The sequence below is a fragment of the Eulemur rufifrons genome, chromosome 2, assembly GCF_041146395.1.
Source record: "Eulemur rufifrons isolate Redbay chromosome 2, OSU_ERuf_1, whole genome shotgun sequence".
NCBI lineage: Eukaryota > Metazoa > Chordata > Mammalia > Primates > Lemuridae > Eulemur > Eulemur rufifrons.
In genome coordinates, this window is record NC_090984.1 from 97,724,318 (window position 1) to 97,751,078 (window position 26,761).

The window sequence follows — 26,761 nt, forward strand, 5'->3', positions numbered from 1 at the left end:
CAGTTGTGGGTCAAAGACAGCATTTATCAAAAAATCCTGATTTCCTCGAGTGGAGAAGTGAGTCCTGCTCCTGTTCTATGATTTTTTTTCTTAATAGCATGGAGCTTGCAGGCTTTGATTCTTTTGTAGGCCAACCTTTTGTGAGGCTGAAGTCAGTATTTTCTTTTTGTCTGTTGGAATTATTTGGATGAACAGAGAATTTAGGCGATTTTCCTAAGATAGGGCAAGGCTCTCAGACTTCTCTTACTATGGAAATTCCCGTTCAACCTAAACCCCTGGCCAGATCTGTGCTGGATATATGGTCTGGCACAAAGCTTATAAATCCATTAAAGTCATAAGTGGCATGATTTCAGAAAGTATAATTTTGAACAGTAGTGGCCTTTTGGTAACTTGGGACATGTCAAACTTGTGCATTTTTAGGCATCTTAGAAAAAAGGATAATGGAATACCTGACACATGGGGGATAGCTTACTTCTGTTGGTATGAAGAAATCAAGAAAAGAAACCTTTTGAACAGACTCTAGACTTTTTGAGGCCTCTTTTCAGCAACTTCAATGTTCTTCCCTTCCTAAAGACCTTCTCCTTCCTGTCTCTTATAACCCCACCCTTTTCTCATCTCCCTTCTGCCCAGATCCCTATATTCTTTCCAGCCCCCTTGCTCCTCCTCCACTCTTGAGCTAGCACTTACCATTTGACCTGAAATACCACCTCCCTTTGACATGTAAAAGTTCTAAAAATAGGAGAAAAATGTTTTAAAGGTGACCCTGAAGTTTTCTGCCCTTATGTTGACTGAGTTAATGCCATCAAGGTGACAATGGTGTGATGAATCTGTCTCAAATCTCTGGCACCAACTAGGAGCCACTTTTAATGAACACTCATATTAGGCCTTAACACTGACACTAACACCTTTTTTGTTTATGGCCTATAACCTGAATTATCAAATGCTATTCAGAAATATCAAATAGTCTGTCACACCAGACCTCTTCTCTAGTTAAAACATAGTTCACTATTTTCAAGATAGCAACATAAACACAGCGAAAACCACACACATTCAAACTTATGGAACCACAGATGAAACAGCTTGAGGAAAACAAAAGTGCTTCACAAATACAAAACAGACCAGAAAAGATATGAGCAGATATTGGAAAGGAGGAAAAAAAGAGAGAAAAAGAAGGCCATAAGGCCCAGAGTTATAACGCTTTGGCAAACGGTCTGCTCAAACAGTAACAAAATGACTCTCCTTGTTGGATGACACACTCTACTTTCAATAATTGCCTTTGGATCACGAATATATAACCCGGTTTAGTGAATGGTCATCCAACCTTGTTGTTAGTAGACAGTGGTGCCAGGTGCAAATGCAGCTATTGATGTTTGACAAGGACACAGTAACAGGGGATCAAACCCATCACTGGATGAAGATCCAGGTTACTTTTCCAGTTAAGCCAACTGGACAAAACATGGGGGCCAACAGAGCTATACAAAAGATGGACAAACTACAATGTTATAGGTGGCAACCCTATTGATTCTCTAGTTCTATGACCTTCCTCTCTCCTTTGGTGGCTACCCACATTCAGATTTGACATTTTCAGAAAGAGATTTGGTATTTGCATAAAGAGATTTGATCTCAGAACTGAGTTGTTTAAACAGAAGGAATGTAATCATTACTGCATATCAGGTCCTGTTCTAGTGCACTGTTTCTGAAGTGATTCTTCCTGATTCCCTTTAGCTAAAATTTTGTCTCTACATATATCAGGCTTTCCGCTTCATCTTATAATTTACAGACAGGCTGTACTTAGGCAATTCCTGAGATTTTAAATATGAGATCCTATGATTTAGACAACCAGAGGCATTAAGAAGTGATATATCAGTGAAGAATGACTCCTTATGTCATGATGTAACAATAAAGATAAAATGCCAAAGACATTACATGAGGAATACCCCAGGTATAGCACAACACAGGAATAATAATGAGAATGATGAGAATGATAGCAGATAGCACGTATTAAGTGCCTAAATTGTCCTGGGCCTTTCTTAGGTGCTTTCTTTAAATTGTCACAAAGACGTTGGAAAAGTACAATTCCTCTCTGACAGTAAAATGTACACCTTGAAACTCTGAAATATTAAGACTGTGCCTATGATCACATAGTCAGCAGGTGGCCTAACCACTGTTGAAATTCAAGGCACCTATGACACAAAAGATTTTTAATCTTCCTATTGCATCTCTGCCAAAATTACTTTTTATGCTTATTTAACACTAACAATGATATGGACAAATAACAGAAATCTAGTACATAACCAATCAGAAAAAGACCTTAAGAGTGTTAAAACAAACTCACACAAGTGCACACAAGACTTGCTGCGGGGGTATCCAGAAAATATTAGAGCCCAAACTGTAAATAAGTACAGGTCCTCTTGTTGGTGTCTAAGGGTTTATGCCATCATCTATAGAAGTATTAAGAATATGAGCAGACAATGAATTGTTAAGTGAATTTAGACACATAGATCCTTTTTGAATCGTGAAGTGATTTTATTTCCAGATGACAACCTCAGAATTGCCAAAAGATTATGTAGTTGTCAGAGTGATTATTGGTCCTTTCTCACAGTAAGTGCCAATGTGATTTTCTTCTCTGCATGGGCTTTCATTAGTATTTATGCAGGCTTAGTACCTACAGGTGCTTGAGTAACTTCCACTGTTCTCTTTTCTACAGATTGTGTTGCTAGTGTAAGGCCACCAATGATAAGCACAACCAGCAAAAAACCGAAACGAATTAACATAAAAATTATCGAGTAGTTTAAATTCACAAGTATTTTGGCTCGAAGAGTAATGTCAGAATCAGATGGAGGGCCACTGTCTATACTGCCACCAAATCCTCTCACTTCGCAAGTCGGTGGTTTCCAACCACGAACACAGTGACAATGTTTTTTGTTGTTGCACACTCCTCTGAAATTGCATTGCCTCACATCACAATCAAAATTCATGTCCTGATAAAAAGTACAATTCTGTCTCATACAGTATTTTCCTGGGCCACATGTTGCACCATCCACTACAAGCCCCATTTCTGGCAATTCTGTTCCGAAGTGTGCATCATATCCAGAGCATTCTTCTGATGCAATATCTTGTACTAATAGTTTACGAAATGTAGTGTGCTCACCTCCACCCGGAATCGTTTTGATACCTCTACAGTGCAGCATTCCACAAAAAATGTCATCTTCTTCACACTTCACAGGTTGACCTCCCCCTCGTATTATCCTAACCCCACAGTTTCCAAATCGGTTACCCATTATATTCAATTTTTTGTAGCATGCTGGTTTACTATCTTGTACTTGGTAACCAAAAAGGGCTTGACACTGCAAATCACGGTCACTGCAGTTTCCTCTCACACAAACAGCTACTGCTGAACATGGAGTTCCATCCTGAATGTAGACATCATCTGGACACATCTCGTTTTTCCCACCACAGTATTCTGGTAGATCACAAATACCAAGTATGTCCCTGCAAAGCAGTCCAGGATGAGCATATTTACAGTTCTTGCAGCAACGTCCTGTATTACAATCACTGCCAAGTCTGAGGGCACAATTGGTCTCACAACACTTATCATCAAGACAGTCTTTAATAGAGCCACAGTCACATTCTTCCTGCTGATTTTTGATCTTGTCTCCACAACGGGGAGCTACATAAGGAAAATTTTTATATGGTATGTTTGGTGCGCTCAAACAAGCATCCCATGTATAAAGTCTTCCATGAATAAAACCAAAAGAACAATTACTCATTATATCTCGAAGACCAGGTGGAAGTTTCATGAGACAGTTGCTTCTTCGAAAACAAACACACTGCTCTGTATCGTGTTGCACGCCCATGTTATGACATATTAAATGTGCTGCAATAGTTGAAGCTAAAAATATGTGAACCCTTGATACAAACACATATACTACTCCCCAGTTGGGATTGCACATTCCCTGAAAGTTGGTCATATAGGTGGCTCCTGTAAGCACATGTCCTGTTAAAAGAAGTGAAGTATCATGTGGAAATCTAGAAAACCATCCCCAATATTTCCACAAACCAAATTCAGTTACAGCTTTTCTGGCATTCTTCCACTGATCAAGATCATATGCATCCCTGCCATCCCATATGCACAACATACGTATGAAGACATTTAAATAAACCTGTTTGAAAATAGTATGTAGTATGCTGTTTATAACCACTGTACTCTCTATTATGCGTGACATATTGCCGCGCATTTGCAAAACTAATGAGTTAGTAATTGTGTAGTGAAGTTTCAGGTGTTTCCTATGAAGCCTCCACAAATAAACGGGGCCTGCTCTAGGAATTTCAGCAAGTTTTACCTTTTCAAATGCTTGATCTGTCTGTTCCTTGTCAATGTTACACATTTCAGCCTCTCCTGGTCTTTCTTCTGACTCAAGTAAAGATAGCAGATGTTCAAATTTGGAAGAAGCCTCCAGGGGTTTGATTTCATAAGTCAAGTCATCCACCTGTATCATGCCACGCAGACCTCCATAGCAAGTGTCCAGTGTGGCCACGGACCCAGGAACTCCTTCTAGGTAGCTGTAGTAGTAACAGTCTCGGGGGACAAAGGGATAGTCCTCCTGCATGGCTCCTTGGTCATTATCAGTAACAACAGGAAAATGTCTGGGCAGCAAGGCCTTCTTTAGCTTCATGTGGATCACATGCCTTCGGCCCTGGAAGCGTATGCTGTAGGAGAGCTGGTCTGGCATCTCAACTCCACCTCTCCTATGGGGCACTTTCCTGGGGATCACAATTTCAGAGGAAGTGAAGCGCCATACTGGTGGATCATGGGAGCAGCAGACAGGTGATAGAAATGCCAAGAGCACCAGTAACCTGAGAGTACCTGTCAGGGGGACCTGGACCCAGGCAGGCTCCATGAGTAAGAGAGCCTTTGCCCAGACAAATGTAGTCAAGTGAGAGGTAGGCAAGACTATCCCTAAAACATCAGCTTTTCATCAGGGCACCCATGAGGGAAGCAGAGTAAGGCTACTGGCTTGGCACTTCCTGAGAGATGAATGGGCAGGGTTACACTATTACATAACAATAGTGTGCTCATCAGGGTAGGCTGTGCTCAGTGTGCTGGGGACCCTAGGGGAGAAGACCTAGGGAAGAGAAAAAAATGGGAGGAATTGAGAAAAACAGTGTATACCTGAGCTGAAAGCTCCCTTGTCTTCTAAGGGAAGTCATAAGTGGGAAAAGAATACAGGGGTTTTGGTGCAATTTTAGGACCATTAATGACTTATTTCTCATCCCTAAATGAGAAAAGGATTCAACATGTAATTAAAAGAGGGAATTGTAAACAATGGTAAGGAGAAGGAAGATCTTCCTTAAAGGAATTCTGAGGGTAGTATTGCACTTTATAGAAACTGAATGGAGTTGGGTGTGATTAATGAAATGTAAGAGTAAACAAATGTCATGAGCAGAAAAACTAGAGTGTGCAATGTTAGTATTCTATTGAGGACTGAACTCTGACCTTTTTTTCTCTTGCTTAAATTCCTTTCTAAGAGACCTGGTGAGTCACACCTACAGACAGTACAATCTCATTAAATGAGGTTTTATTAGCTAGTGTCATGTGGCTTACTTTCCAACCTGATTCTGATATAGTATCACATGAGAGATAAAAGAACCCCTTATCTTAACTCAAGCATTCTAGCAGACCCCTATCTTAACTCAAGGATTCTTTTTTCCTGAATTTAAGTCTTTGAACAAAGCTTCACTCTTTCAACCAATTGCCAAATAAAAAATACCTAAAACCCACCTATGGTTTGTAAGCCCGTGCTTCAAGCCCCACCTTCTCAGGCCAAACCAATGTACACTTTCCATGTATTGATTTATGGTTTTATCTGTAATTCTTGTCTTCATGAATGTGTAAAACCAAACTGTAACCTGGCTGCCTTGGGTGCAGTTTTTCAAGATCTCTTGAGACCATGTTCTCCAGGCTGCAGTTGCTCATATTCTGCCCAGAATAAACCTCTTTAAATTATTTCACAGAGTCTGGAGTTTTTCTCCTGTTAACATTATCAAGTCAAACTTATACTTACCTTATAATACAGCAACTCCACTCCTAGGAACTTACCCACATAGTCCTGTCTATGAATGTTCATAGCAGCATTATTCATTAGTTTATTCCACAATCTGGAAGCCAAGAACTAGTTCTTAGTAGGTGAATGAATAAGGAAACTGGTATATTCATTCAGTGGAATAGTTCTCTGTAATAACATGAACAGAATTCTGATACATGCAAGAACATGGATGAATTTCACAGAAACTGAGACAAAACAGATCAAATGGAGTAGTTTATGTATGATTTAATTTTTATGATGTTCTAGAATATTCCAAATTAATCTGTGGGAAGAGAAAAGTAATCAGTAGTTTTCTGAAGTGTGAGTAGGGGAATGGGGCATAGAGGGACCTTTCTGGGGTGATACAAAGTATCAATCAAATATCTTGACTGCAATGGTGGTTTCAAATCAAAACTCATCAAGCTGCACCCTTGTGTATTTTATCATATAGTAAGTATATCTCTGAAGGAGCTCAGGAAATTTCACTCCAAAATATGACTCCTTGGTATAAAGAGCATTTTGAATTACAGGCCCTTGGAGATCAAAAACCATTAGAAGGGACTTTCCCTCTATCTGCATAAACTGGACTGACCTGATCAAAAGATCAAAGAGGCAATTGACTTCCCTTCTCCCTGTTATCTCAGTATATTGCAGGAAAAAATGATCAAGAATGCAACCAGACCTAGCCCAAATCATTTAAATATAATATCTGTCCCTCAGGTTAATTTAATTTGCAAAGAGAATCATTTACAAGTCAATCTGTCTCCCCCATTCATTTGTCCTCCCTAGCACCATTTGTCACTCCTAGACAGAATTACCTGTACTACCCATTTCCCCTCCCCTCCAAAAAGGTGAGTATAAAAATATCTGGGTCCCATTTGGATACTGGGTAATCACCCTGTGATTCTCCCTATGTGCATGGTAAATAAACCCTTCCCTTATTAATCTGCCTTAATTGTGAGTCAATCTTTCAGCGAACTTTCAGGGGAAAGGGCAAGTTTCCCTTCACCCCTACACCTCAAAAGAGTTAATTTTCTAAAAGGTCTAACTTCAGCTTCTTTTTGACTCAGTCCAAAATCAGCACATCACTAATTTATCTCAGAAACCATCTTCCTTACCTTTTCAAAAATAATTTTAACATAGATTTGCATGTAAATGGCCTCAACTTGGTATAAGGAAGTTACCAAGAGCAATTTACCTCATTTGTTTGTTCCCTTATGAACCTTCTGTTTGTGAAGAGTCATGCACACAGTAACACTTAAAAAAGAAGTAAGAATGTATTAATGTTTAAATATGTTGTATGCAATACTGAAAGATTTTTAAAAATCAGTACAGGCGGAAATATATAAAAAGTTATAAGTATGAGTTGATCTCAGCCTGAAATAAATTTGTCATGATGAAAAAATGTAATCTTTAAGAAGAAAATAATTTAGAAAAGATTAGAAAAAGGAATAAAAGTAATTGTAATGGTAAGAATTATAAAATGTACTAATTTATACATTAGATATGTATTATGAATTATTAGAAAATAGGAACATATAAAAAGGGTTGGGCCATTTGGGGAAATATATTATTTGATGTACTGGAAAATGTTGACTGAAATCTGTAAGAATGGCACTGACATGAGGAACATAACATTAGAAAGATAAGTAGGCTGCTATTAACATTCAGGTACTAAAAATATACATCCATGAAAGCCCCCCCCCAGGCAAAATGTTGTATAGATTAATCTAGCTTTAAAGAGGTCTGAAGGAAACTGTTTGTGGGCACAGAGGAAACCCATAAATTAGTTATGTTTGAGTAATTTTATGTGTGTGTGTTTGTGTGTGTTTGTGTATCTTTACTCTTTCAAAAATCTTCTTGAACTTAATTATTTCTGTCTGTGTTTCTCATTTGGGTTTTAATGAATTAGTATATTATTATTTTTTGAACTCATGAAGATTTTTTTAAGTTTTGAATGAAAATGACATCATCAAAACATGGAACTAGGAAGCTGCAAGTTTGCTTTCCCCCACAGAAACACTGGGGAGAAAAAACCTGGAAACTATCTGAACCAACTCTGTTCGAGCTCTGAGAAAAAATATTAATAAAAGGTCTATAGCAATCAAGTAAACACACATAAAAAAACACATACATTTCTTTAAAATGCTCAAAGAATTCAAGAAATGCTTTGTAAAAACATTAAGCAACACAAGCTAAAGGAACAGTGACTTCACTGAGCACACACAATGAGAAGTCTTGGTTAAATTTGTTTGGAAAGTCTCTAAACAAATGACACATACCCTTCAACAATTAATTTTTTAAAAGCATCACTGGAAAGAATGAGAATTGGTTTTTAGTTGCCACATTATAGAAATAAAATACTTGGCTGGGTGCGGTGGCTCATGCCTATAATCCTAGCACTCTGGGAGGCCAAGGTGGGTGGATCATTTGAGCTCAGGAGTTCGAGACCAGCCTGAGCAAGAACGAGACCTCGTCTCTACTAAAAAATAGAAAGAAATTAGCTGGACAACTAAAAATATATAGAAAAAATTAGCCAGGCATGGTGGTACATGCCTGTAGTCCCAGCTGCTCAGGAGGCTGAGACAGAAAGATCGCTTGAGCCCAGGAGTTTGAGGTTGCTGTGAGCTAGGCTGACACCATGGCACTCTAGCTCAGGCAATAGAGTGAGATTCTTGTCTCAAAAATAAATAAAATAAAATAAAATACTCAATTTTCAACAACAACAAAGAATCACAAGATACACAAATAAACAGTAAGACATTGCTAACTAAAAGGAACAAAATCAATTGATAGAAACTATCCCTAAAAAACCCAGACATCAGACTTACTAGCTGGACAAAGTCTATATAACTGTTTGAAGTATATTCAAAGACCTAAGGGAAAACATAGACAAAGAAACAAAAGAATCAGGAAAATAATATATGAATGAAATGTCATATTAACAAAGAGATCAAAATATGAAAAGGAAATATACAGAAATTCTAGACCTGAAGAGTACAATAACTAAAATTAAAAATACTCTAGGGTTAAATAGAATATTTGATGAGGCAAAAAAAATCAGGATACTTGAAGATAGGACAATTGAAATTATCCCATCTGAGAAGGACAAAAAAGAAAGAATGAAGAAAAGTAAACAGAACCTAAAGAACTAGTGGAATATCACCAAGCTGAACATCATATGCCTTATGAAAGTCCTAGATAGAGAAGAAAATCCAGGCTGAGAATTTTCCAAGTCTTAACATTCTCCATCCCTTTTAATGATAAATTGTTTCTTTTTGCATTTTGCTCTAAACAGTTAATAGAAGCCATGCAGCTCCTTTTAATATTTTGCTCAGATATTTCTTCAGCATATATCCTTGTTCATTGCTTTTATTTTTTTCCATTTAGTTTTTATGGGGTACAAATACAATTTTGCTACATTGATATATTGCATTGTGTTGAAGTCAGGGCCTTCAGTGCATCCATCACTAGAGCAATGGTCGTGGTAACCACCAAGGAACCTCCCATTATCCACTCCCCTCCACTCTCTACCCCTCTAAGTCTCCATTGTCCATCACTCACACTCTACTTCCATGTGAACACATTACTTAGCTCCCACTTGTGAGAACGTGAGGTATTTGCCTTTCTGTGTCTGAGTTGTTTCACTGAAGGTGAAGGCCTTAAGTTCCATCTGTGTTGTTGCAAAAGACATTATTTTTTTATGGCTGAATAGTTTTCCATTGCGTATATATACCACATTTTCTTTATCCAATCCTTTGATAATGGACACTTAGGTTGATTCCATATCTTTGCTATTATAAATAGAGCTCCGATAAACATATGAGTGCAGGTCTCTTTTTAATATAAAGATTTCTTTTCTTTTGGGTAGATATACAGTAGTGGGATTGCTGAGTCTTACGGTAGTTCTATTTTTAGTTCTCTGAGAAATCTGCATATTGTTTTCCATAGAGGTTGCACAAATTTACATTCCTACCTACTGTCTGGGAGTTCCTTTTTCTCTCCAACCTCACCAACGTCTATTATTTTTTAAACTTTTTAATAGTAGCCATTCTGATTGGTGTAAGATGGTATTTCATTGTGGTCTTTAGTATTTTTTTTTTCCCCAGGCTGTTCTAGAACTCGTGGCCTCAAGCAATCCTCTGGCCTCAGCCTCCCAAAAGGCTAGGGTTACAGGCATGAGCCACTGCTCCTGGATCATTGTGGCTTTAATTTGCATTTCTCTGATGATTAGTGATGTTGAACATTGTTTCATATACTTATTGGCCATTTGTTTGTCTTCTTTTGAAAAATGTATACTCATGTCATTAGCCTATTTCTTAATGGGGTCATTTGTTTTTTGTTATTGTTGTTGAGTTTTTGAGTTCCTTATAAATTCTGGACATTACTCTCATATTGGATGTATAGTCTGCATATATTTTCTCCCATTCTGCAGATTGTCTATCCATTCTTTTGATTATTTCTTTTACTGTGCAGAGGTTTTATAGTTTAAGTCCCATTTGTCTATTTTCGTATTTGTTGCCTGTGCTTTTGAGGTCTTAGTCACGAATTCTTTACCTAGACCAATGACAGGAAGCATTTCCCTAGATTTTATATTAGTATTTTTATAGTCTCAGGTTTTACATTTAAGTCTTTAATCCATCTTGAGCTGAATTTTCTACACAGTGAGAGATAAGGTCTAGTTTATTCTTCTGCATATGGCAATCCAATTTTCCCAGCATTTTTCATTAAAAAGGGTATCATTTACTCAGTATATGTTCTTGTCAACTTTAATTTGTTTATTCATTCATTTGGGATGGGGTATCACTCTGTCACCTAAGCTACAGTGCAGTGACAGGATCATAGCTCACTGCAGTCTCAAACTGCTTGCTCAAGCAATCCTCCTGTCTCCTATCACAGCCTCCTAAATAGGTGGGAGTACAGGTATGTGCTAACACGCTCAGCTAATTTTTGTATGTTTTGTAAACACAGGTCTTGCTGTGTTTCCCAGGCTGGTCTTGAGCTCCTGGCCTCAAGTGATCCTTGAGGATTACAGGCATGAGCCACTGTGCCTGGCCTCTTTTCAACTTTTTAAAAGATCAATTGGATATAAGTATGTGGCTTTATTTCGAGATTCCCTATTTTGTTCCATTGATTTATGTGTCTATTTTTATACCAGTATCATGCTGTTTTGGTAACTCTTGTTTGTATAATTTGAAGTCAGGAAATGTAATGTCTCTAGCTTTGTTCCTTTTGGTCAATATTGCTTTGGCTCTTCCAGCTCTTTTTTGGTTCCATATGAACTTTAGAACTGTTTTTACTAATACTGTGGAAAGTAACATTGGTATTTTGATAGGAATTACATTGAACCTGTAGATTACTTTGGGCAGTGTGATCATTTTAATGATATTATTAATCTTTGAGCATGGGATGTTTTTTCATGTGTTTGAGTCATCTACTATTTCTTTCATCAGTCAGTGTTTTATAGTTTTCCTTGTAGAGATCTTCCACTTCCTTGGTTACATAAATGCCTAGGTTTTTTTTTTTTTTTTTTTTTTTTATAGCTATTGTAAATGGAATTGCCTCCTTGGTTTAGTTCTTGGCTAGATCATTATTGATGTATACAAATGCTACTGATTTCTGTATGTTGATTTTGTATCCTGAAACTTTTCTGAATTAATTTATCAAATTTAAGAGTTTTTTGGTGGAGTCTTTAGGGTTTTCTAGATATACAATCATATCATCGGTGAACAGGGATAATTTGACTTCCTCTTTCCAATGTAGATGCCTTTTATTTTATTTATTTATTTATTTGCCTTATTACACTGGGAAGAACTTTAAATATATGTTGACTAAGTGTGGCGAAAGTGGACATCCTTGTCTTATTCTAGTTCTTACGGGGAATGCTTTCAACTTTTCCCCATTAAGTATGATGTTGGCTGTGAGTTTTCCATGTATGGCCTTTGTTATTTTGAAGTATGTTCCTTCTAGGTGTAGATTGTTTTTTTTTTTTTTTTTTTTTTTGAGACAGAGTCTCACTCTGTTGCCCGGGCTAGAGTGAGTGCCGTGGCGTCAGCCTAGCTCACAGCAACCTCAAACTCCTGGGCTCAAGTGATCCTCCTGTCTCAGCCTCCCGAGTAGCTGGGACTACAGGCATGCACCACCATGCCCAGCTAATTTTTTCTATATATATTTTTAGCTGTCCATATAATTTCTTTCTATTTTTAGTAGAGATGGGGTCTCGCTCTTGCTCAGGCTGGTCTCGAACTCCTGAGCTCAAACGATCCGCCCACGTCGGCCTCCCAGAGTGCTAGGATTACAGGCGTGAGCCACCGCGCCTGGCCTAGGTGTAGATTGTTAAGAATTTTTATCATGAAGGAATATTAAATTTTTATCAAATGCTTTTTCCACATATACTGAGATGATTATATGATTTTGTCCTTAATTCTGTTCTTGTGATTAATCACATTTATTGATTTTTATATGTTGAGCCATCCTTGCATCCCTGATATAAAACATACTTGATCTTGGCGTATTATCTTTTTGATGTGCTGTCTGATTAAATTTGTCAGTATTTTCTTAAGTATTTTTGCATCTATGTTAATCAGGGGTATTGGTCTGTAGTGTTCTTTTTTGTTGTTGTTGTACCCTTTGCTGGTTTTGGTATCAGAGTGATATTGCCCTACTGGAATGAGTTAGGGAGAATTCCTTTCTCCTCAATTTTCTGGAATAGTTTCAGGAGGATTGATATTATTTCTTCTTTATGTTTGGTAGAATTTGACTGTGAATCCATCTGGTCCTGGGCTTCTTTTTAGTTGGACAAGTTTTTAAATTACTGATTCAATCTTTTACTTATTATTGGTCTGTGCAGGAGTTCTACTTCCTGTTTCAATCTCAGAAAGTTATGTGTTTCCAGGAACTCATTCATTTGCTCTAGGTTTTCTAGTTCGTGAGCATATGATTGTTTATAATAGTCCCTGGTGATCTTTTGTATTTCTGTGGTATCAGTTGGAATGTCCATTTCATTTTTTATTTTGTTTATTTGGATTTTCTTCTTTTCTTAGTTAGTCTAGCTAGTGGTTTATCAATTTTGCTTATCTTTTTAAAGAACCAATTTTTTGTTTCATTGATCCTTTGTTTTTTGGGGGGGTTCTATTTTATTTAGTTCTGCTCTGACTTTTATTTCTTTTCTTATGTTAATGTGGGTTTGTTTATTTTTGCTTTTCTTTTTCCTTTAGATACAACATTATGTTGTTAACTTGTAATCTTTGGAATTTTTTGATGTGGCATTTAAGTCTAAACTTCCCTCTTAGCACTGCTCTTACTATATCCCATAGACATTATTATATTTTTTCACAAACATATGTTTCAAAATTTTGTTTAAATTTCTGTCTTAGTTTCTTCATTGACCCAGTGATCATTCAGGAGCATGTTGTTTAATTTCCATGTATTTGCACAGTTTCCATAGTTCCTCATCAAATTGATTTCTACCTTTATTCCACTATGGTCTGAGAAGATACTTGATATGACTTTGATTTTTTAAAATCGGGTAAGACTTGTTTTGTGGCCTAACATGTGGTCTATCTCAGGAAATGTTCAGTGTGCTGATGAAAAGAATGTATATTTTGTAGTTGTTGGATGGGGTGTTCTACAAGTGTTAAGTCCATTTGACGTAAAGTCCAATTTAAAGTCCAATGTTTCTTTGTTGATTTTTGTCTCAATGATCTGTCTAGTGCTGTGAGTGCAGTATTAAAGTCCCCCACTATTATTGTATTGCTGTCTCCCTCTTTGTTTAGGTCAATATTTGTGTTATGAACTTGGGTGCTCTAGTGTTGGGTGCATATATATTTGGGGTTGCTGAATTGATTTATTTATCACTATATAATGACCCCTTTGTCTTTTTTAGTATTTTTGATTTAATGTTTGATCTGCTAAAAATATAGCTAATCCTGCTCCCTTTTGTTTTCTGCTTGTGTGGAATTTCTTTTTCCACTTCTTTACTTTCAGTCTATGTGTGTCTTGGGTAAGGTGAGTTTCTTGTAAGCAGCACATAGTTGGATCATTTTTAAAAATTCATTCTGACAATATATATCTTTTAAGTGGAGCATTTAACTCATTTATGTTGAAGGCTAATATTGATATGTGAGCCTTTATTCTTGTCATATCATTAGTTGTTTTTTAGCTGTTTGTAAATTTTTTGTTTCCTTTTCTCTGTGTTTTGTCATTGTGGTTTAATGAAATTCTGTTATGTTGCCATTTGATTCTTTTCCTCCTTTGTGTGATTGTTTTATAACACCTGTGAGTTTTATATTTTCATGTGTTTTCTTGATGGTGAATATTGACCTTTCATTTCCACATTTAAGATATCTTTTAGCATTTCCTGAAGGGCTGTTTTAATGGTGATGAATTTCTTCAGTGTTTGCCTATTTGGAAAAGACTATTTCTCCTTCTTTTATGAAGCTTATTCTGGCAGAATATAAAATTCTTGGCTTATCTTTCAGCACTTTGAAAATACCATCTCATTCTCTTCATCCAAGTTCTTTGCCACTTTATAACAAGGTTAACCTTTCCTTCAGTTTCTAATAAGATATTCCTGACTTCCATGTGAGACCTCATCTGATGGCCTTTCCTGTCCATATTTGTACCAACATTCTGTTCATGACCTACTTAGACAATCTCTAAGACTTAGGTTTTCTTTACAGCCCTCCTTTTCCTTTGAGCCCTTGCCAGAATCATGCTTAATGCTCCACTCATGACAATCTAGGCTTTTTCTAACTTGCTTCTCCAAAGTCTTCTATTCTCTGCCCACTACTCAGTTTCAAAGCTGCTTCCACATTTTCAAGTATTTGTTAGGGAAACACAATTTTCTGGTTTCAATTTCTGTCTTAGTCTTTTTGTACTGCTATAACCGAATACCTCACACTGGATAATTTATATAGAACAGAAATTTATTTTTCACAGTTCTAGAGGCTAGGAAGTTGAAAAGCAAGGCTTGTCAGTCTTGGTATTGAGTAAAGGTCGGGTCTCTGCTTCCATGATGGTATTTTGAGTGCTGCATCTTCCAGAGGAGAAGAACATTGTTCCTCACATGGTAGAAGACTAAAAGAGAGTGAACCCACTCCCACAAGCCCTTTTGATAGTGACACCAATCCATTTATAAGGATGGAGCCCACATGACCTAAACACTTCCATTAGGCCCCATTTCCTAACACTTTTGCATTGAGGATTGTTTTCAGCACATGAGTTTTTGGAGTAAACACTTTCAAACCATAGCAGGGATGATATATTTAAAGTGGTGAAAGAAAAATATTGTCAACCAATATTCTAAATTGGGAAAAATTATCTTTCAAATATGGGAAGAAATGAAGATATTCTGAGATAAACAAAAGCTGAAGAAGTTCATTACCACTATATCTGTTCCACAAGAATTGCTAAAGGGAGCTTTTTGAGTTGAAATGAAAGGAAACTATACAGCAACTTGAAGCCATATAAAGAGATAAAGAGTTATGCTTAAGGTAAACACATAGGAAAATAGAAAAGGTAGTTATTATAATTTTGGTTTCTACCTCCACCTTTTATTTTTATAGGATATAAAATACAATTGCATAAAAAAGTATAAATATATATGAATTGGTACACAGTTATAAATAAGTAATTTCTGACATCAATAACATAAAGGGGTGGTATGGAGGAGTGAAGTAATAGAGTCTTTACAAGTGATTGAAGTTAACTTAGAATCATTCAAAATAGATTGTTTTAACTTTATGATGTTATATGTAAATAGCATGGTTTTCACAAAGAAAATATCAATAAAATATACACAAAAGGAAATGAGAAATAAATCTAAATGTGTCACTCCAAAAAAATCAACTAAACAAAATGAGCCAATAATGGAGAGAGTGTTAGACAAAACACCAATAAGACATAGAGAAAGCAAATACCAAAGCAGGAGGAGTATGTCCTTCCTTGTCAATAATTAGTTTAAATGTAAATAGATTAAACTTTCCAATCAAATGACACAGATTAGCAGAATGGATTAAAAAACATGATCCATCTATGTGTATTTTCTATGAAAAACACAGTTTATATGTGAAGACACAAATGGTAGAAAATGAGAGGATTAAAAAAATAATCTATGTAATTAACAAAATGGCAGTGGTATGGCTAAATTAATATCAGACAGAATAGACCTTAAGTCAAAAACTATTACAAGAGACAAATAATGACATCACTTATTGATAAAAGGATAAAAATAAAAAGAAATTATAATAATTATAAACCTGTCTACACTAATCACCACAAGTCCAAAATATATGAAGAAAGCATTGCCATAATAGAAGTGAGATATGAACAGTTTTACAGTAATAGAAGAAGACTTTAACACACCACTATACATACCTGCTAGAACAATGAGACAATAAGTCTGATAAGGAAACAGAAGACAAACAAAATCATAGTCCAACTGAACTTAACAGACATATACAGAACACTTAACCCAACAAGGGCAGAATATACATTTTTTAAAAGTACACATGGAACATTCCCTAGGATAGACTATATAATGGGTCACAAAACAAGTTGTAAGAAATTTTAAGACAAAGTATTATACAAAATATTATTTCTGATCACCATGGAATAAACTAGAAATCTGTTATAGAAGGAAAAAGGAAAATCTGCAAATATATACATATCAAACAACACATTCTTGAATAACCAATAAACCAAAGACTATATCACAAAAATTAGAAAAAGCTTTGGGATGATTGAAAATTAAAACATAAAATACCCAAATTTACAATGCAATGAAAGCAGTGCAAGAGGTAAATTTGTAGTCGTAATTATTTACACTAAAAAGAAGAATGATCTTAAATTAATAACCTAATTTTATCCTAAGGAACTAGAAAATGTACAGCAAACGAAAGCCAAGGCTAGCAAAAGAAAAAAAATGATAAGGTTAGAGTGGAGATTTATATAATAGAAAATATCAAAATAATAGAAAATCAAGAAATCCAAAAGTTGGTTCTTTGAAAATATTAACAAAGTTGATAAACATTTATTTAGCTAGATTGAGTAAGAAAAAAATGAAAGAAGACTCAAATCATGAAAATAACTGGGATGAGGACATTACTATTGATTTTACAGAAATAAATGGCAATATATTGGAAAACCTATATAAAATGCACAAATTCCTAAAACCACACAACCTACCAGAACTAAATTGTAAAGATACAGAAAATTTGAATAGCCCTACAACTAAAAAGGAAATAGAATCAGTAATCAAAGCCTCCTGATAGAGAAAACCTCTAGCTCTTCACTTATCAATTCTAGTATTTAGAGAAAAATTAAAGCCTATGCTTTTCAAATTTCTCCAAAAAATTGATGAGGAGAAGACATCTCTAAAGTTATTCTATGTGGCCATCAATACCTGTTGGAAGATTTTTTTATTGCTGCTTCAATTTCAGTGCTTGATATCGGTCTGTTCAGTTCTATTTCTTACTGATTGAGCCTAGGGAGGTTGTATGTTTCCAAGAATTTGTCCATTTCCTCCACGTTTTCAAGTTTATGATAATAGAGATTTCTATAATAGTCAAAGATGATGTTTTGTATTTCCATGATATCAGTTGTGATTTCTCCTTTTGCATTTCTTTTTTTTTTCTTTTTATTTGTTTTTTTTTTTTTTTTTTTTTTCATCTTATTGTTATGGGGGATACAGAATTGCAGGTTACATACGTTGCCCATGTACCGCCTTTCTCCCCAAGTCAGAGCTCCAGGCATGTCTGTTCCCCAGATAGTGCACGTTTCACCCATCATGTAGGTATATATCCCTCCCTTCCCCACCCCCGCTTCCCGAGTCAGCACCTTCAAGCGTTACCATTCCTCAAAGGGTGCGCAATGCACTCATTGGTAGGCATACACCCATCCCCTCCCCCACCCCCCACCTCAGTCTGATATCCGATTGGTGTCGTTCCTAGATATGTATTTAGGTGATGTTCAGGGAAACCAATTTACTGGTGAGTACATGTGATGCCTGTTTTTCCATTCTTGGGATACTTCACTTAATATAATGGGTTCCAATTCTCTCCAGGAGAACCATAGAGATATCGTATCTTCATCATTCCTTATAGCTGAGTAATATTCCATGGCATACATACACCACAGCTTACTAATCCAATCATGTATTGATGGGCATTTGGGTTGTTTCCACATCTTTGCTATTGTGAATTGTGCTGCTATAAACATTCGGGTACATGTGTCTTTGTTACAGAATGACCTTTTTTCCTTTGGGTATATGCCCAATAATGGGATTGCTGGATTGAATGGCAGGTCTACTTGAATCTGTTTAAGATACCTCCATAATGCTTTCCACAGGGGTTGCACTAGTTTGCAGTCCCACCAGCAGTGTATGAGTGTTCCTGTCTCTCCACATCCATGCCAACATGTGTTGTTTTGGGTTTTTTTGATAAAGGCCATTCTCACTGGGGTTAAGTGATATCTCATTGTGGTTTTGATTTGCATTTCTCTGATGATTAGGGATGTTGAGCATTTTTTCATATGTTTGTTAGCCATTCTTATATCTTCTTTCGAGAAGTTTCTATTCATGTCATTTGCCCACTTTTTGATAGGGTTGCTTGATTTTTTTCTTGCTGATTTTCCTGAGTTCTAAATAGATTCTTGTTATCAGTCCTTTATCTGATGTGTAGTATGCAAATATTTTTTCCCATTCTGTAGGTGGTCTGTTTATTCTCGTGACTGTTTCTTTGGCTGTGCAGAAGCTTTTTAATTTAATCATGTCCCATTCATTAATTTTTGTTGCTGCTGTGATTGCCTTGGGGGTCTTCTTCATAAAATCTTTACCTAGGCCAATGTCTGTAAGAGTCTTTCCTACATTTTCTTCTAGAATTCTGATTGTATCACGCCTAAGGTTTAAGTCTGTTATCCACCGTGATTTGATTTTTGTGAGAGGTGAAAGCTGTGGGTCCTGTTTCTGGAGATTTATAGCAAATAGGAAAACACCACTCCACGTAGTCATCAGGCTGACCAAAATATCCACTAAAGAGTCCCTTCTCAGAGCTGTAAGGAGAAAGAAACAGGTAACTTACAAAGGAAAACCCATCAGAATTACGCCAGATTTCTCAGCTGAAACCTTACAAGCAAGAAGAGATTGGGGCCCCATTTTCACGCTTCTGAAACAGAATAATGCCCAGCCTAGAATCTTGTACCCAGCTAAGCTAAGTTTTCTATACGAAGGAGAAATCAAGACATTCTCAGATAAATAAAGGTTGAGGGAATTCAAGACAAGACAAGACCAGCCCTCCAAGAAGTACTCAAAAGAGAGTTACACATGGATCAGCACAAGAAAGATCCACGAATGTAAAACTACTCAAGAGCTAAAGATGAAATTCCAGATACCACAATGGCTCAGGAGAGAAAACATTGCAATGAAGTTCTACCCAACAAGCTGAACAAAAAACCGTCTCACTGATCAGTTTTCTCAATAAATGTGAATGGCTTGAATTCCCCACTCAAGAGACATAGACTGGCCCAATGGATAAAAAAACACAAGCCAAGTATCTGCTGTCTTCAAGAAACCCACCTAACGAGCAAAGATGCATTTAGACTGAAAATAAAAGGATGGAAATCGGTATTTCAAGCAAACGGTAACCAAAAGAAAGCTGGTGTGGCAATCTTAATTTCCAATAACTTAGCTTTCAAACCAACAAAAATAATAAAAGACAAAGATGGCTACTACATACTGGTCAAGGGCACAATTCAACAAGAAGCCATGACTATACTCAATATATATGCACCCAAGCTAGGAGCACCTAGATTCATAAAGCAAACCCTACTAGATCTGAACCAAATGATAGATAATAATACTGTAATAGCTGGAGACTTTAACACCCCACTGACAGTACAGGACAGATCCTCTAAACAGAAAATAAACAAAGACATAATGGACCTAAATAGAATGCTAGAACAAATGGGCATGGCTGACATCTATAGGACATTCTACCCAAAGTCCACAGAATATACATTCTTCTCATCAGCTCATGGGACATTCTCTAAGATTGACCATGTCCTAGGACATAAAGCATGTCTTAAAAAATTCAAAAAAATAGAAATTATACCATGCATCTTCTCAGATCACAGCGGAATAAAAGTAACAATGATCACAAACAGAAACCCTCACTCTTACTCAAAGTCATGGAAGCTAAATAACTTTCTCCTGAATAATTATTCTATAAAGGAAGAAATCAAGATGGAAATCAAAAGTTTCTTTGAATTAAATGACAATGGAGATACAACTTATCAAAATCTATGGGACACAGCTAAAGCAGTCCTGAGAGAGAAATTCATTTCCATAAATGCCTATATCCAAAAGACAGAAAACATGCAAATAGACAACCTAACGAATAGACTCAAAGAGCTGGAGAAAGAAGAACAGAACGACCCCAAACCCAGCAGAAGGCGAGAAATTACTAAGATCAAATCAGAATTAAATGAAAAGGACAACAAAGAAACTGTAAGGGAAATTAATAAAACAAAAAGTTGGTTCTTTGAAAAGATAAACAAAATAGACACACCTCTGGCTAGACTAACCAAGAGCACAAAAGTAAAATCTCTAATAACCTCCATTAGGAACATGAAAGGAGAAATCACAACCGATGCTACAGAGATACAAGATATCATCTATGAATTCTACAAAAATCTTTATGCACACAAACTGGAGAATGCGGAGGAAATGGACAAATTTTTAGAAACACATAGACTTCCCAGGCTCAACCAGGAAGAAATAGAGTACCTGAACAGACCAATATCAAGAACCGAAATTGAAACAGCAATAAAAAACCTTCCCAAAAAGAAAAGCCCTGGTCCAGATGGGTTCACATCTGAATTTTACCATACATACAAAGAAGAACTGGTGCCCATCCTACATAAACTATTCTCCAATATTGAGAAGGATGGAATTCTCCCCAACACGTTCTACCAAGCCAATATAACATTGATACCAAAACCAGGAAAGGACGCAACAAAAATAGAGAACTACAGACCAATTTCTCTCATGAATATAGATGCAAAAATTTTCAATAAAATACTAGCAAATCGAATCCAAGTACTTATCAAAAAAATAATCCACCACGACCAAGTGGGCTTCATCCCAGAGATGCAGGGGTGGTTCAACATATGTAAATCTATAAATGTAATTCACCACATAAATAGAAGCAAAACCAAAAACCATATGATACTCTCATTAGATGCAGAAAAAGCATTTGACAAAATTCAACACTCTTTTATGATAAAAACGCTTAACAAAATAGGCGTAGATGGAACCTACCTAAAAATGATACGAGCCATATATGACAAACCCACAGCCAACATCATTCTGAATGGGGAAAAATTGAAAGCACTCCCACTTAGAACTGGAACCAGACAGGGCTGCCCACTGTCCCCATTACTTTTCAACATAGTATTGGAAGTCCTTGCGAGAGCTATCAGGCAAGAGAGCAAAATCAAGGGAGTCCAAATAGGGAAGGAAGAGATCAAACTCTCACTTTTTGCTGACGATATGATACTATATCTGGAAAACCCCCAGGATTCAACCATGAGACTCCTGGAATTGATTAACGAATATAGCAAAGTCTCTGGCTACAAAATTAATACACACAAATCAGAGGCATTTATATATGCCAATAACAGTCAATTGGAAAACCAAATTAAAGACTCAATACCCTTCAAAATAGCAACAAAGAAAATAAAATATCTAGGCATATACCTAACTAAAGAGGTAAAGGACCTCTATAAGGAAAACTATGAAACACTGAGAAAAGAAATATCAGAATTTGCAAATAGATGGAAAAATATACCATGCTCGTGGATCGGAAGAATCAACATTGTTAAAATGTCTATACTACCCAAAGTGATCTACAGATTCAATGCAATCCCTATTAAATTACCAACATCATTCTTCACAGATGTAGAGAAAATAATTATACATTTTGTATGGAACCAGAGAAGACCCCGTATAGCAAAAGCAATTTTAAGCAACAAAAACAAAATGGGAGGTATTAATTTGCCAGACCTCAAACTATACTACAAGGCCGTGGTTCTTAAAACAGCCTGGTACTGGCACAAGTACAGGGACACAGACCAGTGGAACACAACAGAAAATCCAAATATAGAACCATCCTCATATAGTCACCTAATTTTTGACAAAGCAGGAAAGAATATACTCTGGGGATAAGAATCCCTATTCAATAAATGGTGCTGGGAGAATTGGTTAGCCACTTGTAGAAGACTGAAACAGGATCCTTTTGCATTTCTAATTGAGCTTATTAAAGTCCTTTTCTTTCTGCTTCTGGTTAATCTAGCAAGAGGCCTGTCAATTTTGCTTATCTTTTCAAAGAACCAACTTTTTGTTTGATTAATCATCTGCGTAGTTCTTTTGCTCTTGATTTCATTTAGTTCTCCTCTGATCTTGGTTATTTCTTTTCTTTTGCTGGGTTTAGAATTGATTTGCTCTTCCTTTTCCAGTTCCTTGAGATGATTCATTAGTTTGTTGATCTGTAATCTTTCCATCTTTTGGATGTGGATATTTAAGGCTCTGAGTTTTCCTCTCAGGACTGCTTTTGCTGTGCCTCACAGATTTTGATAACTCATGTATGTCCCCAGTATCATTTAGTTCAAGGAATCTTTTGATTTCCATCTTTGTCTCTTCCTTGACCCCACTACCATTCAGCATTAGGTTATTTAGTTTCCATGACTTTGTGTAAAGAAGAGTGTTTCTGTTGGAATTGATTTCTAATTTTATTCCACTGTGGTCTGAGAAGATACATGGTACAATTTATGTTTTTTAAAATTTGTTGAGACCTGTTTTGTGGCCTAGGATTTGATCAATGTTAGAAAAAGTTTCATGAGCCAATGAGAAAAACATATATTCAGTATTTTGGGGTTAGAATGTTCTGTAATTGTGTGTCAGGCCCATTTGTTCTAGAGTTCTATTTAAGTTCATTGTTCCTTTGCTTGTTTTCTGCTTGGAGGATCTGTCCCAGTTCTGTCAATGGGGTGTTAAAGTCCCCAGCTATTATGGCATTGCTGTTTATCATTTTGTTTAGATCAACTAGGATTTGCTTTATGTATCTGGGTGCTCCTGTGTTAGGTGCATAAATATTTAGGATTGTTAAGAGTTCTTGTTGAATTGTTCCCTTCACCATTATATAGTGACTGTCTTTGTCTTTCTTTACTTTGTTTGTTTTAAAGTCTATTGTATCTGATATGAGAATGGCTACACCAGCTTTCTTTTGGTTTCCATTTGCATGGAATATTGTTTTCCATCCCTTCACCTTGAATCTGAATTAGTCCTTGTGGGTTAGGTGCATTTCCTGGAGACAACAGATAGTTGGCTTGTATTTTTATCCATTCATCCAGCCTATGTATCTCAGTAGGCAATTCACATCATTCAAACTTATTGAGAGAATTGATATTTGTGGTGTGTTTGTGTTTATCCTTTGGGTAGACCATTATTGTTTGTTTTACCACTCAAGCCATTGAGGTAGCTGGGTTCTGTGAGTGTCTATTGTGCTGATCAGTGTGTAATGCAGGACTGAGTACTTCCTGCAGGGCAGGTCTGGTCTTTATAAATTCCCTCAGTGATTGCTTTTTTGGGAAAGTCTTTATTTCTCCCTCATATAAGAAACTTAGCTTTGCAGGATAAAAAATTCTGGGCTGGCCATTATTCTGTTTTGAAGATTGAAGATGGGTCCCTGGTCCCTTCTGGCTCGTAAGGTTTCAGTTGAGAAGTCTGCAGTTAGTCTCATAGGTTTTCCTTTGTAGGTTACCTGCTGTTTTCACCTTACTGCTCATGGGAGTGCCTCTTTTGTGTTTACTTTGGCCAGCCTCATGACTATGTGATGTGGTGATTCCATTTTCATAATGAATCTTCCAGGAGTCCTGTGTGCTTCTCATACCTGGATATCTAGATTTCTAGCTAGGCCAGGGAAATTTTCTTCAATTATTCCCTCAGATAAATTATCCAACCCTTGTGTATTTTCTTCTTCACCCTGAGGGATGCCTATGATTCTTATGTTTCACCTCTTTACATAATCCCACATTTCTTTTAGGCTTTTTTTGTTCCTTTTATTTTTCTGTTCTTTCTCTTTGACTGATTTGTTTAGCTCATAGGTGTTATCTTCAAGCTCTGAGATTATTTCTTCTGTGTGATCCGGCCTATTCTTGAGGCTTTCCACTGTTTCCTATAATTCCTCAAATAAGTTTTTCATTTCCAGAATTTATGTTTGGTTTTCCTTTAATACTTTGGTTTCTTTAGAGAATTTTTCATTCATTTCCTGCATTGTTTTTGTGGCTTCTTTTTGCTGGGTTTCTGTTTTCTCTTGTATATCATTGAGCTTTCTTATAATCCATATTTGAAATTCTTCATCTGTCATTTTAACCATTTTGTTTAGGTTGGTATCCATCAGTGAGGAATTGCTGATTTATGTGGGAGTAGCCTTTCATTCTGATTTTTCATGTTTCTGGAGTTCTTTCACTGATTTCTTCTCATCCAGCCTCTTGATCGAGAGCTGGGGGTTCTAGGGCTGGCTTATGGCCTTGTCTCCAAGTACCCAAAGATTGATCCCTGACCGTCCTGGGGAAAGCAGTGCTTGTCCTGAGTTGCCTTTGGGGTGTTTTAGCAGGTTTGATGGACCTCTCAGATTACCTCTGACCTGATGTCTTCACCTCTTCCCAATGGAGTGTAGTGAGTTTGGTCCCCCAGCTTAATCTCTGAGCTGGTGGATGGGGCTTGTGGGTACAGATTTGCCACTTTGTAATTGCTTGAGTTGGAAGGCACTATGTTTAGCTATGGGGTTGTGCTCACTGTGATTGATTGTAGTTTGTGTGGAGGAGCCAGCTGCCAAGGTAATTTTTTGTGCCTGTGGTAGGCTCTGGTCTCCCAGGTGGGGTACACAAATGCCCCAGGATTCAGGAGGGGCCCTGTACCTCCCAGAAGGTTGTTTGGTCCCTACTCCCTCTGAGATGGGGAGAGAAGCAAGATAGATTGTGGCTAGAATGCAAGAGCCTGAATGAGGAGCTTTGCTAAGCCTTGCCCCGGCTTAGAGGTTGCTTATCCTGGCCACTAGGGGGAGCCGCTGATATGGAGTTCAGGGCTATCTCTGCAAGCCAGAGAGCTGCTCCTGATGGGAGGGGCCTAATTGTGTGATTGTCCCTAGCCAGGCTTTTTCTATCTCTGTCTGCTAGCCCATTTTCTCCATGGGGTGGGGTATGCACCCTCCCTATTTGTTCCCTGGAATTCCACAACACTCCTCTCTCTGATCAGTCCATGTGTGTTCCCTCTCTGCCCAAGACTGGCTCTTGAGCTACCCCACAGTTCATGTGTCTGACCCACTGGCGTCCATCTCCGTGTGACACTGGCAGATAGGAGGATCTCCAATTGTGCACCCATTTTCCACCACTAGATCCCAAGGCGAGGGGGCTAGTCCTCTGTATCTGCAAAGGTCTATGCCAGGTGACGCTTCCACCAGGGGTAGTGGCAGCTGACAAGTCTCTTGGATCAAGCTGCACTTCTGATTTAAGTGAGTGGCGGGAGTGGCTGCTGCTCTGGTGATACCGGAGGCATTCGGTTGCCATGAGAACCAGGGTATATGCTAATTCAGACCCGGTGCTGCAGCCTTCTCCAGTATGGTGATTCTCCAGAAGGGAATGAGGAATGGGGCATGCTCACAGACTCCCACTCCTCTGTGCTCCTCCACACTCTCCCGCTGAGTATGGCTGCGCGGGCTCTCTTGCCATTGGAGCCTGGAACCGCCACATCTCCCCTATGTCTCCCTGCCTTGCCCTCACGACCAGGGAGCAACAGGTTTGGCCACCTGTCTGAGCTGCCAGCGGGTGAACGCGCCAAATGCCCATGGGTGGGAAGATCACAAACTCCAGCTGTCTTGCGGGCTCCAGCAGGAGCTCCCCCCAGAGCTGAAAAGCAGGACTCTCAACACAGAGTACTCTAGCAGCCACTATGATGGGAAGAGGGCTGCAGTCTCCCTGCACCGGTCTTGTGTCCTGGGGGCACTGGGTCTTGCCCACCTGTCTGAGCCACTGCTGCTGCAGCTATGCTCTATGAGGTGGTTTCAGCTGGGAATGCCCCCATTTGGGGAGACACGTCTCTTGGCATGGAGCACTTTCACAGTTGCTATTGGGAGGGAGGTGCCATGGCTACAAGCTGACTTGAGCCAAAATTACTTTCTGGATGCCAGGAAGGGAGGAGATGAAGAGAAGAAAGCGTCCAGATGCAGGAATCTTGTTCTCGTGTCACTCCCTCATAGGATGAGAGCCCTGTGTCCTGCTGCTGGCCTGAAGTACCTGGGTGGGGGAAGGGAGCCCCCCTTACCCTTTCACTAGGCTCTGGGCCTCCCTGGATTTTCTGTGCTGCTGATCTCTCTTTTCTATCCTCCTCTCTCTCATCTTCATTGCTCTTGTTGATGGGGTCCCCAGACTCCTCTGCTGTCTCTCCCCATGGTCTGCATTCAAGCAGTATTTGTTCTGAGCTCTCCTCAGTCCAACCCTCTACTTTTCTGCTGGGACGGTCTGACAAGCAGGGTCTCTAGTTGGCCATCTTAGCTCAATCTTGGTCAGCATTACCTGATACTAAACCAGAAAAACACACTATGTGAAAACTACAAATGAAT

General features: G+C 37.8%; 1 protein-coding gene across 1 annotated transcript; it reads right to left on the reverse strand.

The window, feature by feature from the left end:
- Nucleotides 1-2,648: 2,648 nt before the first annotated feature.
- On the reverse strand, nt 2,649-4,901 carry LOC138398553 (disintegrin and metalloproteinase domain-containing protein 20-like). The gene has a single exon (XM_069492877.1). The coding sequence runs from the start codon at nt 4,899-4,901 to the stop codon at nt 2,649-2,651; it is 2,253 nt and encodes a 750-aa protein (XP_069348978.1).
- Nucleotides 4,902-26,761: the final 21,860 nt, after the last annotated feature.